Source organism: Heptranchias perlo, chromosome 22, assembly GCF_035084215.1.
Source record: "Heptranchias perlo isolate sHepPer1 chromosome 22, sHepPer1.hap1, whole genome shotgun sequence".
NCBI classification, from domain to species: domain Eukaryota; kingdom Metazoa; phylum Chordata; class Chondrichthyes; order Hexanchiformes; family Hexanchidae; genus Heptranchias; species Heptranchias perlo.
In genome coordinates, this window is record NC_090346.1 from 30,144,103 (window position 1) to 30,156,946 (window position 12,844).

The 12,844-nt window shown below is 41.9% G+C and overlaps 1 protein-coding gene across 2 annotated transcripts in view; it reads left to right on the top strand.

The window, feature by feature from the left end:
• The first annotated feature begins 1,556 nt into the window (after nucleotides 1-1,556).
• pgap6 (post-glycosylphosphatidylinositol attachment to proteins 6) overlaps nucleotides 1,557-12,844 on the top strand; it is a 32,254-nt gene continuing 20,966 nt past the window's right edge. For both annotated transcript variants that reach the window (XM_068003187.1, XM_068003188.1), the window contains exons 1-3: nucleotides 1,557-1,864; nucleotides 12,118-12,295; nucleotides 12,590-12,797. In XM_068003187.1, coding sequence (XP_067859288.1) covers nucleotides 1,780-1,864; nucleotides 12,118-12,295; nucleotides 12,590-12,797 — 471 coding nt within the window. In that variant the 5' untranslated portion in view covers nucleotides 1,557-1,779. The remainder of the gene's footprint in view (nucleotides 1,865-12,117; nucleotides 12,296-12,589; nucleotides 12,798-12,844) is intronic.

Below are 12,844 nucleotides of genomic sequence, written 5' to 3' on the forward strand. Positions count from 1 at the left end.
AAAACTTAACTGCAAGCAGGGAGATGGAGTTGGGAGAAAGAGTATAAAAATTCAGAGAGACACTTAGTGGCTAGAGCCTCCAATAACACCATGACAGCCAAAAGGTTACAGAGGAAAACTGCCATCATGTTTAGATACCATTTTAACATTGTAATTGGTGACATAAATGTGTTACCAAAAATTACAACAGGAAGTACGTGCATAGGCAAGATATACATTATCTATAAAGTGAATCTCCTGTTGCATTGGCAAGTCAGAGGGGAAAGTTAAGGTAAGTTAAAGGATATGGTATTTGGGAGGGATTCATGGTTTTGTGATGGTTTAGGAGGTGGCATTGGAGTAGTTTAGGAGATTGGAGAAATGAGGAGAACAATGTATAGTGATTGGTTGGGAAGGAAAGTATTGAAGATTTGGGGGGGGGAAAACAGTTAATTGAAAGAGTCCCAAGAGTAGGGAGTCCTGCACGTAATGAGTATTTGGGGGCATTCGGGGATGTGCATAATCAAAGTAAATGGTAAATAAATGAATTTGGAGCTGAATGGATGGGGCTGGGTCAACAAACCGGTACGCCAATTAATAAATTAAATATAAATTGTCCTGCGAATGTTAGGCTGGCAGGCACCACGGGATTAATTAATCATGTGAATTTGGAGCAGAGAAGGACAGCCAGAATTTAATTAAATGAAGTCACAGCTCAGTAGGCCAGGCATCATGATGAATGAAGTAAGTTTGCTGCAAATGAATTAATTACAGAAAAATAGGGCTCAAAAAGATATCAGTGAAATTCCAAGTTTAAAAAAAAATCAAAATTATAAGTAAGATGATTTTCTAAAAAAAATTACAAAATAGTTTACAGTAGGTAGCAAGACAGCTGGCTGTGGATGAAGTTTGGAGGTGTAGGCGTGTGACCTAGTGCTGAGTCATAAGTACAGAAAATAATTCTCAGATTAAAACAATGGCTAGGGTTTTGAAAGTATTGATCCGGGTGTGATAAAATCCTTACTTAGCAAGTGTGAAGACATGGAGGGCAAGCTGGATGCAGGATGTTTTAACATATTCTAGAAGGTTGCATTATTTTAACCAATGCCCACTGATTTCTGTTTTTAGATGTTATGTGCTTTTGAAGTTTATACAGACACGCTAACATAACTCCAGTGCTGCTGTAACAGTCTTGACAAAGATTGCCAAAAACCTTAATACCTTCGTTGAAAATGCCCGACAAATTTAAGTAGAGATTTAAAAAAAAACAGACAATGCAGAGATCCGTCACCATCTGAAAGCCAGTCTGAAGCTTTGTTAGGAGTTAACAATCTTCCCAATATTTATTTCACATGCAAGACTTCCCTTTTTATCTGTATAAATGTAAACTGTCGCACCTTGTCTGTCGATCCATCTTGGAACAGGTTATGTTTGCTTGCTGATTGATTGAACTCTCGGCGCCCGCTCACAGAGTCAACACTGGGGGCGCCTCCCCCCGCCCCTGCCCGCAGGTGTTCAAACAAATATCAGGTGCTTCTGCGCGGTGACGTCACGCCCCCCATCGCGTCACACGGCGCTTTTGCGCGGTGACGTCACGCCTCCGATTACGTCACACAGCGCTGCTGCGTCAGGGGAGAGCGGATCTTGGCAGAAGGAAGGGAAGAGAGAGAGAGAGAGAGAGACGGTCAGTCAGTGACCGAGAAATCGGATCGAGAGAACTGAAGAGGGGGCGATCTGGTGAAGCCCGGCCCGGCTCGGCTCGGCTTGGCCCGGCCCGGCCCAAGTGACAGTCCGACAGCAATGGTTCTCCTCCTGCCGCAGGGGCTGTGCTGGTTCCTGAATCTTTTGGTCCTTGTGGTGGAGTGTGGCCGGGCACGAGCCGCTGGTAAGGGACGGAGCAGCTCGCGCCGCTGCTGCGGCAGCCGCTGACCTTTTGTAAAACACGGCAGCTGCGTAACCCGCCGATTGTACTGGAGTTTTAGAGGGGGGGGCTTTGTCCACTCGGTGTTCTCCATTCATCGCTTGTTTTGTTTTCCTTCAAGCCGTTACAAACATTTCTGCTTCAGGTTATTAAAAGTGCCCAGCTGGCCCAAGAATCCCTGGGAGATCTTGAAACATTTGCCTGAGGAAGGAGAAAATCTCCGAAAGCTTGTGAATTTAAAATAAAATTGCTGGACTATAACTTGGTGTTGTAAAATTGTTTACAATTGTCAACCCCAGTCCATCACCGGCATCTCCACATCACATAAACCCTGTTTGACACCACACTGGGGGATTGTACTTCCTGCAATGTCAAGCACTGGCTTTGATGGTAAGATGACTCCCTCGTAGAGCGAGATCTGCCTCCACGGAGTTATACTATCACTTTTGAGGCACTGTGAAGTCGAAATCTGTGACCACCTAAATTTATAAATTAAAATAAGTGGTGGCTGATAAAACCCTCATCCATGCCTTTGTTACTCCTTAGACTAACGAAAATTGTCTCTTTAGGCTAACTGGTTTTCTACCGTTTTCAATTTTGCATTCTGATGGTGGAACACCATATTACAGTAAAGCATACTCAAACATCAGATGTAGCTTTATTGCTATAATAACCACAGTTTAAAAAAAATGCTGATTTACACTAAAATTTAAAGTTTATCTGTTTTTGCTGTATTTTTCTCTCGTTTTCAAAATTAATTTAACTTTAATTGTAATCATTTTCTAATAAATATACCATTTTTTGGGGGTAAATGTGCCAGTTTTTGACCCGCTTTCTAGAAACAGGTTACTGATTGGATGCTCTAGAAGAAGAGCACGTCTGCAGAAGTAAACTTGTTTGCACCTTTCTTTCCTCTCAAACCTTTCAAAAGGGATCTGGATATGTACTTGAAAGGAAAAAATTTACAGGGCTATGGTGATAGGGCAGGGGAATGGGACTAGCTGAATTGCTCTTGCATAGAGCTGGCACGGACTCGATCAAATGGCCTCCTTCCGTACTGTAACCTTTCTATGATTCTAAGTCCTTCAACGTGTTGTCGCCTCCCAAATCTGTGCGCATCTTTCCTGCAACTCCATGTTTGAACCTCTCCAATCTGGTTTCCATCCCTGCCACAGAACTGAAACGGCCCTAATCAAAGTCACAAATTAAATCATCTGTGACTGTGATCATGGTATACTATCTCCTCTCATCCTTCTTGCACAGCATACCATCCTCTGTTGTACACCTGTGTAATATCGCCCGTCTCCGCTCCTGCCTCAGCTCATCTGCTGCTGAAACTGTCATCCATGCTTTTGTTGCTTCCAGACTCGACTATTCCCATGCTATCCTGGCCAGACTCCCATCTTCCACCCTCCGTAAATTCATACAAAACTCTGCTGCCCTTATACTAACTTGCACAGGTCCAGTTGACCCATCACCCATGTGCTCGCTGATCAACGTTGGCTCCCGGTCCACCAATGCCTCTTTTTTAAAAAAAAAATTCTCATGTTCAATTCTTACCCTCCCTATCTCTGCAACCCTCTCCAGCCATACAACCCTCTGAGAACTCTCTACGTTCCTTCAACTCTGGCCTCGTGCATCCTCCACTTCCTTCGTCCCACCACTGGCCTTCAGCCATCTAGGATCTAAATTCTGGAATTCCGTCCCCAAACCTTTTCGGCTTTCCACCTCCTTTTCAAGGCTGTGCTTAAAACTCTTCTCTTCGACCAAGCGTTTGGTCAATTGTCCTAATGTCTCCTTTGGCTTGGTGTCAAACTTTTATCTGATTACGCTCCTGTGAAGCACCTTGGGATGTTTTACTACATTGAAGGTGCTGTATAAATGCAAGTTGTAGTGCATGGTGATGGTTTTTAAAAAGCAAAGCTCTATGCTTTCATAATGTGATACTGTATGCAAGTCACAAAGTCACAGATAAATGTATAATGTAAAAAAAAAGGATCCATAGAATCATGCAGTACAGAAAGAGGCTATTCAGTTCATCATGCCTGTACCGGTTCTTTGGAAGAGCTATCCAATTAGTCCCATAGCCCTGTAAATTTTTCCTTTTCAAGCATATATCCAATCCCCTTTTGAATCTGTTTCCACCACCCTTTCAGGCAGTGCATTCCAGATCATAATAAATGGCTACATAAAACAAAAAAGTTCTTCTCGTCATTCCCCCCCCCAGTTCTTTTGCCAGTTATCTTAAATCTATGCCCACTGGGTATCAACCCTTCTGCCTCTGAAAACAGTTTCTCCTTATTCACTCCATCAATACCCTTCATGAACACCTATTAAATCTCCCCGTAACCTTCTCTGCTGTAAGGAGAACGATCCCAGCTTCTCTAGTCTCTCCATGTAACTGAAGTCCCTCATCCCTGATACCATTCTAGTAAATCTCTTCTGCACCCTCTCCAAGGCCTTGACATCCTTCCTAAAGTGTGGTGCGTAGAATTGTACACCATACTTCAGCTGAGGCCTAACCAGTGATTTCTAAAGGTTTACCTTAACTTTGTTGCTTTTGTACTCTATGCCTCTAGTTATACAGCCAAAGATCCTATATGCTTTTTTAACTGCCTTCTCAACTTGTCCTGCCACCTTCAAAGATTTGTGTACGTGAACCCCATGCTCTCTCTGTTCCTACACCTGCTTTAAAATTGTACCGTTTAGTTTATATTGCCTCTCCTCATCCAAAATGCATCACTTTACACTTCTCTGCATTAAATTTCATTTGTTATATGTCTGTCCATTGGCGTTTATATTTTTTCATCTATTCAGCTGGTGAGGTATGAAGTTTAAAGATAAATTTGAGTGAGTAAATATACAAAGGATAAATGTTGGGGACAAGTAATTTCTGAAAATAATCTGTCTCAGCTGTGTTACGTACGAATATGCGAATTAAGAGCAGGAGTAGGCCATTCGGCCCCTCGAGTCTGCTCTGCCATTTGATAAGATCATGGCTGATCTGATTGTGACCGCAACCCTACTTTCCCGTCTACTTTTTATAACCTTTGACTCCCTTGTTAATCAGGAATCTATCTAACTCAGCCTTAAAAATATTCAATGACCCTGCCTCCACCGCTCTCTGGGGAAGGGGGTTCCACAGACTCACGACCCTCTGAGAGAAAAAAATTCTCCTCATCTGAGTTAAATGGGAGATCCCTTATTTTTAAACTGTGTCCCCTAGTTCTAGTCTCTCTCACAAGGGGAATTATGCAGCCGACACAAGTGTCGGCTGCATAATTCAATAAATGCCACAATGAGTTATATTTATTGCGATGGATGGCTTTTTTGGTAAGCCACCAAACCTTGCTATGCATATTTATAAAGCAATAGCACATCTCCTGTACCATTGCTCCTGGTAAGTTGGAGGATATGCAGTTTTATAATGACAGAAGTATTATACCATGTAATACACTATATATATGATTTATTTTGAGCATTTTCACTTTAATCCTTACCTAATTAGATGTAAAAGAATTGCCTTGAAGAAAGCTGTTTGCTTCTCAAGTGCAGCTGTTTAATTTGGTCTGTCTCTTTAAGGCCACAGTCTAAATGAACAGAGGACAAATCTTCTTTCTGCTCAGCTGTTCCCTGTGGAGTAGTTCTACACATAGGCACATGCTGAGGCTAATTGTTGCTCAGGAAATTTGGTCTATTAAGGTACTACATATTTAATAGGATTCCTACCAGTTCAGTTGCAGATTTATGAATATATTTGAGCCAAACCAGTGCAAATGTGAAGCACACTTTTTGTGATGCTTTAAGTGTGCCGGACATGTTGGACATTTTCTGTACAAAATACTATCTTGTGGGGTACTTACCATTGTGGCAGTGGAGTGATGTACATTGAGGTCAGATTTGGTTCTTTATATATTTTGAGTGTCTTGGGATGGAATTTGGAGGGTAAAGGTCAGTTCAGTGTTTTCTGATTTTTAAGGGAGTTATTTGAGGACTTAGTTTCCAAGTTCATGCCTTCTGAATATTTGGTGCAACTGACCTTCAAATTTTATTGAACAAGATTAACTTAATGTGCTTTAGGATATATGATGCCATTGTCAAAAAAGCTCATAGTGCTCGTGGGAAGCATCAACAACTTGCATTTATAAACAGCTGCCAACGGTGGTTGTTGTTTGCTTACGTAGAGATTCCCCTGCACAGGAAGATGTCTGAGTGCTTTGCATGACAGACAAAAGCAGTGGATGCCAAATAGGAGGGAAAAAAGGAAACATTGAAAATTCACAAGGAGGTGAAAAGGCATTGAAGAGAGAGGTTTTTAGGAGGCCTTTGAAAGAATGGAGGAAGATTGGAAAGCAGAGGGTCTTGAGGAAAGACACAGAGCTAGCAGAATTTGGAAGGATTGAGAGAGTAAGGGAATTTGTTTGAGCAAGGAGATTGCCAACAGCATGCTTATTGAATGGTAATTTGTGGAGGCCAGCTGGGGAGAGAATGAGAGAAGTCAAGTCTTGAGGTGATTAAGGATTCTTTACCACTGGAGAAGGGTAAGGATGGAGGTGGATGATGAAGTGGAGATGGTAGAAACAAAATGAATGTGGGGGCAGAAAAGCTCAGCTTAGGCTTGAGTAATTCTCTAGGTTCCGCATGTCAGGCGTTTGTCTTAGCTGCCATTTGGGGAGCTTCATGCAGTTGTGGCCAGAGGTGCATAGGTGCAGGCAGGAGCTGAAGAGAATGCTTCAGTTTTGCTGATGAGCTAGAGGAAATTTTACCTTATTTGGATCTTGACTTCAGACAGGCAGTTGGAAAGTGTAGGAACTGAATGAAGCATTTCACCGAAAGCCACATGCATAAAGAATATGGTCTAATAGTTCATTTCAAGGGTGTAACTCAACGCTGTTGTGGACACTGAAGCTTGAGTAATTTCTGAACCCCACGACAAAATTACAGCCTTGAACTGAGTTCTTCATTTTTAAATGTAATTGGTTGATCTCCTTGTATTGCTCACAGTGAGCTGGAGAATATGCTATTTTGGAATGTGGGTATTCCAGCTAGCAGTGGGGAAGTCTTAATCATGCTCAGTGGGGGAAAAACACTTGCCAGCAGAGATAGCTGATCTGCTGGTCAGTAATAGAGAGAAAGCTGTTGGCTGTCTTTGTAGCAGCACTCATCCTGTTTGCAGCAGTGCTACTGTGTATGTGAATTGGAGCTGCAGTCTACTGCTTTTAGTAATACAGCAGTGCTGGTAAGTGTAATGGCTACATTTTGTGTTTTTTTTAGTCTTTGCATGTTGCTACTAAGTGGCTAGCAATCAAAGCCAGTGGCAACTCCCGCTTATATTTTTATAGACACTAAAGATTTAATATAGGTAGATGTGTACTGTTAAACATCCTGTGTACTAATGCTGCGATCATGGGAAGGAATTACTCTCCCTCTAGTAAGGTCATTACTTAGCTTGCATTTTGATACAGCTCTTCCGTATCATAATTGTAAGGAGTTGCACAACACCAGGTTATAGTCCAACAGCTTTATTTGAAATCACAAGCTTTCGGAGCTTTGCTCCTTCGTCAAGTGAAGTGAGGAGGATTTGCATAAAGGCACAGCATATATAGTCAGAGAACAATGCCTGGTGATTACAGATAACCTTTCTAACTGCCCTTCATCACACCTCGGCAGACAGATAATCACAACAATCAAAGGAGTGTTCAAACAGGTTAGTCAGGGAAACCTTGCATCCAAGAATACTGAGGTGGAGTCACCAGGGGTCAAATGTAGCAGATGCTGGGGTTTTTTATTAAAAACAGATAACTTTTTTTGCTGGAAATCGCACCAGGTCCGGCCGCATCTGTGTATGGATAATCATAATTGCTTTGGGAACTTTTTTAATGTCTTTGTCAAAAATTTAATGCATCTTGAATAAGTTTCTAAATGTAAAAATACATTTTTAATTCCTTGCATTTCAGTTATTTGTTTAAATAGCCCATTAATGAGTTGCTGGTATGTCTCACTTACATAGATTGCAAATCTAATGATGGAGTGAGCCATTAAACTCATGAGGTCTGAAATTTGGATCCTTGAAATCTGAAGCTCAGATCATAATGGTGAGAAGTGAAATAGGTTCTCCATGTTTCCTAGGAGTTTAAATGTAGTTCTTATTTATGTCCCTTTTGGATAGGTGAAATAACTCTTTTACATAGTTGCTTCACAGTGCACACCAAACAACTTGGTTGGACTGCATACTCGCTTCCCTGAAGACTACCAGGGATCGGATAGGTGAAGCTATCATAAGCCGCCTGCCTGCTTCCTTATTTATTAGAGCACCAGGGATCAGATGGATACATTCACCATAAAGCCACTTTTTGTTTAACTTTCACTCTTCTCTCCCAAAAAGATAGACCTTTCTCTCTCCAAATATTATATGGTAATCATGTTAGACCCTTGTCTTTGCTGGCCTTGAAGAATTTTTGCTAAACAGGCACACACTCTACCATTTAACTGGCTGGATACTTGTGAATTTGGTTAAACTGAGTGATGTACTCCCTAATTAATCCAAAGAATTAAGGAATGGCAATATATATCCAAGTCGGGATGGGGGTGTGTTACTTGGAGGTGTCAGGTGTCATGGTTCATTGGTAGCACTTGTCTGAGTCATAGGGTTGTGGGTTCAAGTTCCACTCCAGAGACTTGAGCACAAAATCTCGGCCGATACTCCGGTACAGTACTAAGGGAATGCTGTACCATTGGAGATGACATCTTTCGGATCAGATGTTAAACCGAGGCCCAGTCTGCCCTCTCAGGTGGACGCAGAAGATCCTATGGCATTATTTTGAAGAAGAGCAGGGGCGTTCTCTCTGGTGTCCTGGCCAATACTTATCCCTCAACCAACGTCACATAAAAGCAGACTATCTGGTCATTATCACATTGCTGTTTGTAGGACCTTGCTATAAGCAAATTGGCTGCCACATTTCCCACATGACCACAGTGACTACACTGCAAAAATACTTCTTTGACTGTAAAACGCCTTGGGATGACCTGAGGTCGTGAAAGACGTTGTGTAAATGCAAGTCTTTTTTCTTCGATGGTGTACCCATGCATCTTCTGCCTTTTGTCCTTCTAGTTGGTGGAGGTTGCGGGTTTGGGAGTTGCTGCCGAAGAAGCAGTGGCAACTTTCTGCAGTGAAGTCCGTACTGTGCTGCAGCCACGTTTAAGGTTCCCTCTAATTTTTTTCAGCCATGTGTGGAATTAATTTGGGTTTGTACACCAAAAAAAAATCACAACTTTAAATAGAACATCTTTTTAGAAAACATTATTCATTAAATAACAACAAACAGAACAAATGTATAAAATAATGGATAATTGTAACAATTTAATGTTATATTAGCTGATAAATTTATGAAATGGATTTCTTAAGTTGCACTAGGATTGAGCAGACCTGTCTTACTATATTTTATTAAAAATTATCTGAAGAGAATGATTCCAATCAGCTTTTTATTGCATCAGCTGAATGACTCTGATTCAAACAGAAATAAATCATGTGCAATCAGAATAATTAAATTGAGTCAGAAATACAAAGTTTTTGTCAAGACAGTCAGTGTGAATTTGGGGATAGGGAACAATTTAATTAAAGCTCCCCCGCCTCCGGTGACTCCTTAGCAGGGTTTAACAAATTATTGCATTCTAATTGTACATCTTGCAGGTCTCATTAGTTTTGGCTGCCTCTATGTATGGGCCCCTCGTCTCTTGATTGATTGGGTGGAGGTGCCTGGTCTCTTGATTGATTGGGTGGAGGTGCCTGGTCTCTTGATTGGCCACTGACAAACGCATCGGTTTCGATTTTACTTCCTAGTCTGGTTTCTGAGCAGCCAATCAGCTTCTCGCTGACTGCATTTTCTAGCAACACGGTAAACAATACAGCGGCTGGGGCCGGAGCTGCGGGATTGGACCTTTGGACATTCCTCAGCACCAGAGGCCGAGCAGCCCGCCTGAGGCTCGAGCACTGGGGACCGGGGAGAAGGGCCTTGGGTCCAGACACTGGTCAATATGGGAGGGGGCTGAGAGCATTGGTTTGGTGCGCGGCCAGAAGTGCGTGGCCCATAACAGACTATTGCGCCATCACGTACGTGCGCAGCTTAGAGGGAGTAGTGGCCACGGTACACTGCTGATGGAGGGAGCAGATGTTTAAGCTGGTGGATGGGGTGCCAATCCAGCGGGCTGCTTTGTCCTGGATAATGTCGAGCTCCTTGAGTGTTGTTGCAGCTGCACCCATCCAGGCAAGTGGAGAGTATTCATCATACTCCTGACTTATACCTTGTAGGTGGTGCAGTGGCTTTGAGGAGTCAGGAGGTGAGCCACTTGCCACAGAATACCCAGCCTCTTGACCTGCTCTGTAGTCCTGCTCACAACTGGATGTGGCAGGACTACAGAGCTTTCACCTGATTGGGATCGCTTAGCTCTGTCTGTAAACTTGGTGTCCACAAGAACTGTGGAGTGATCACTCCTTCCAGTATTGTCATGGACAGATGCCTTTGCGACAGACAGATAGTTGAGGATGAGGTCAACTAGTTTATTTCCTCGTGTTGTCTCACTACCTGTTGCAAACCCAATCTGGCAGCTATGTCCTTCAGGACTCGGCCAGTGGTGGTACTACCATGCCATTCTTGGTGACTGGCAGTGAAGTCCCCCACCCAGCATATTCTATGCCCCTGCTACCCTTGGCATTTCCTCCAAGTGGTGTTTAACAGGGATAAGTACTGATTCATCAGCTGAGGGAATGCGGTAGGTGATAATCAGCAGGCGATTACCTTGCCCATGTTTGACCTGAAGCCATTAGACTTCATGGGGTCTACAGTCGATGTTCAGGACTCCCAGGGCCACCCCCACCTCTGGTGAGTCTGTTCTGCTGGTGGGACAGGACGTAACCAGGGGTGATGATTGAGGAATCTGGGACATTGGGTATGATTCTGTGAATGTGACTGTCAGGCTGTTGGTTTATTAGTCTGTGGGACGGCTCTCCCAGCTTTGGCACCAGTCCCAGATGTTAGTGAGGAGGACTTTGCAGGGTCGACTGGGCTGGGTATGCCTTCGTGTGTCCTAATTCGATGCCTAGATTGCAGCTGAGTGGTCCGTCTTTTTTCTTATTCTTTGCAGTGGTTTGATACAACTGAGTGGCTTGCTCGTCCACTTCAGAGGACAACTAAGAGTCAACCATGTTGTTTGGGGCTGGAATTTTTTGGGATCTGCAAGTGGTCAATCAACAAGGGATCTATGCAGTATGGTAGAGTATGTGTAATCATATGTAATTTACTTTTTGACCATTTGTTAGTGGTCTGCAGAATCTCCTAAGGGTGGAATCCGAACTAGATGGGAACTGCCTTGCACCTAGGAGCATTAATGGGCGTTATGAAGGGAGGGGAGTAGAAAGGTGGATCTGAGATCAATTCCAACCCAAAGATGATGTTATAATCCAAAATGCCAACAGTCTGCTTTTTGTAATATTATGTATACAAATGACCTTTTTTGATGGTATGAAGTTGCTGTTTTCTCTGCTTAGAAGTCTAGTTGGATCCTGCACATCTTGTGACTGATCTGCTTCCAAGTCACCATAAGGAGGTGTGAAATATTGGCTTCACAATGTATCTGTCTTTTTTTTTTAAGAATTGAGAAAATGTTCATAATAGTCCAACTCAGTGAATTGAATGAGAAGTTTAAGGCATCTGTTTCTTCTGACACTTGTCTTATTGCAGATGTCACTGCAGCTATTTTGTGGCAAGATCTTCTGGAATTCTGTGCATATTTAGGATAATATAGTCTGCAGTATATTACAAAGCAGGTGAAGATCTGAAACTGAGAGCAAAGCTTAAGGCTTTGAAAGTTAAAGAAAATGTGCTTTTTACTTTTAGAATGCTCCAGTGATTTTGCCTTCATGCCATCCAGATTATGGTGTAATTTCTGTAAATGTAAAGAAATCCCAAAAGGTTAAAGATGTTTATTTTTAAAAATGGGTTTGTGTTTTCTCGGTGGAAAACTCTGAAGCAATTTGTTCTAAATTATTAAGGAATAAAAGCTTTTTTTTATTTATCTTTCCCATCTCCTCACTGAAAAACCCTTTGTTATTTTATTAATGCTGCCTTGTATATCTGTATATTTAAAATTGTCTAAGTCACCCTAGTACTAGAAAAGTTTAAGTCTAATATGTATATAATCTGTTTGCTTTGTTTTATCAGTTCCAACCTATGTATCTGAATATCACTCTCAAGCTCCTCAAAAACTTTCCTTGTATAGTTGGTATGGAAATGTGCGTTTATTTGTCTTCCGAGTGCCGGAAAATGCTGTGCTGATGAGGTGGATTTTGCAAGCCTCGAAAGGAAAGGGACCAGAGTGCCACAATATTAATATTACTGTGTATGTGGGCTTTTACCAACTTGGATTTTAAAAAAGTTTTAAAATGACAGAATTAAGTATAACGGGCAGACTAAGAAAACAATTCACAATATACCTAATTAGCAATTATATAGGTGTCTAATTTGAGGCAACTGTTTAGAAATTTGTGAATCACTACATTGCCTGTACATCTTAATGTTTTAAAAAAAAATTAAGCTTCCTAATTAGTCAAAATATATTGTCAAATACAAATAGTCTCTAGCTATGACTTGCATAACTTTTTTGATCTAATTTACTATATATTTTTTTCAACAGCCATTTTCGGGCAGGCGCCCCTCCAGTAATTAATCCTTTACAAACCAAGTTTGGAATAAACACAGTTGCTCGTCCTTCGTTCAACCTCACTATGCCACTGATGTCCGCAGTACAGAGTAATACTTTTTTAAATATTTCCAACCCCGTTTCAGGTGACTGGTTTGTAGCTGCACACCTACCAAAAGATGATGGCAAAATTGAAGTAAAGGTATAGTATACAGTGCTAAATGATATAGAACTCTTGTCTGAAAACCA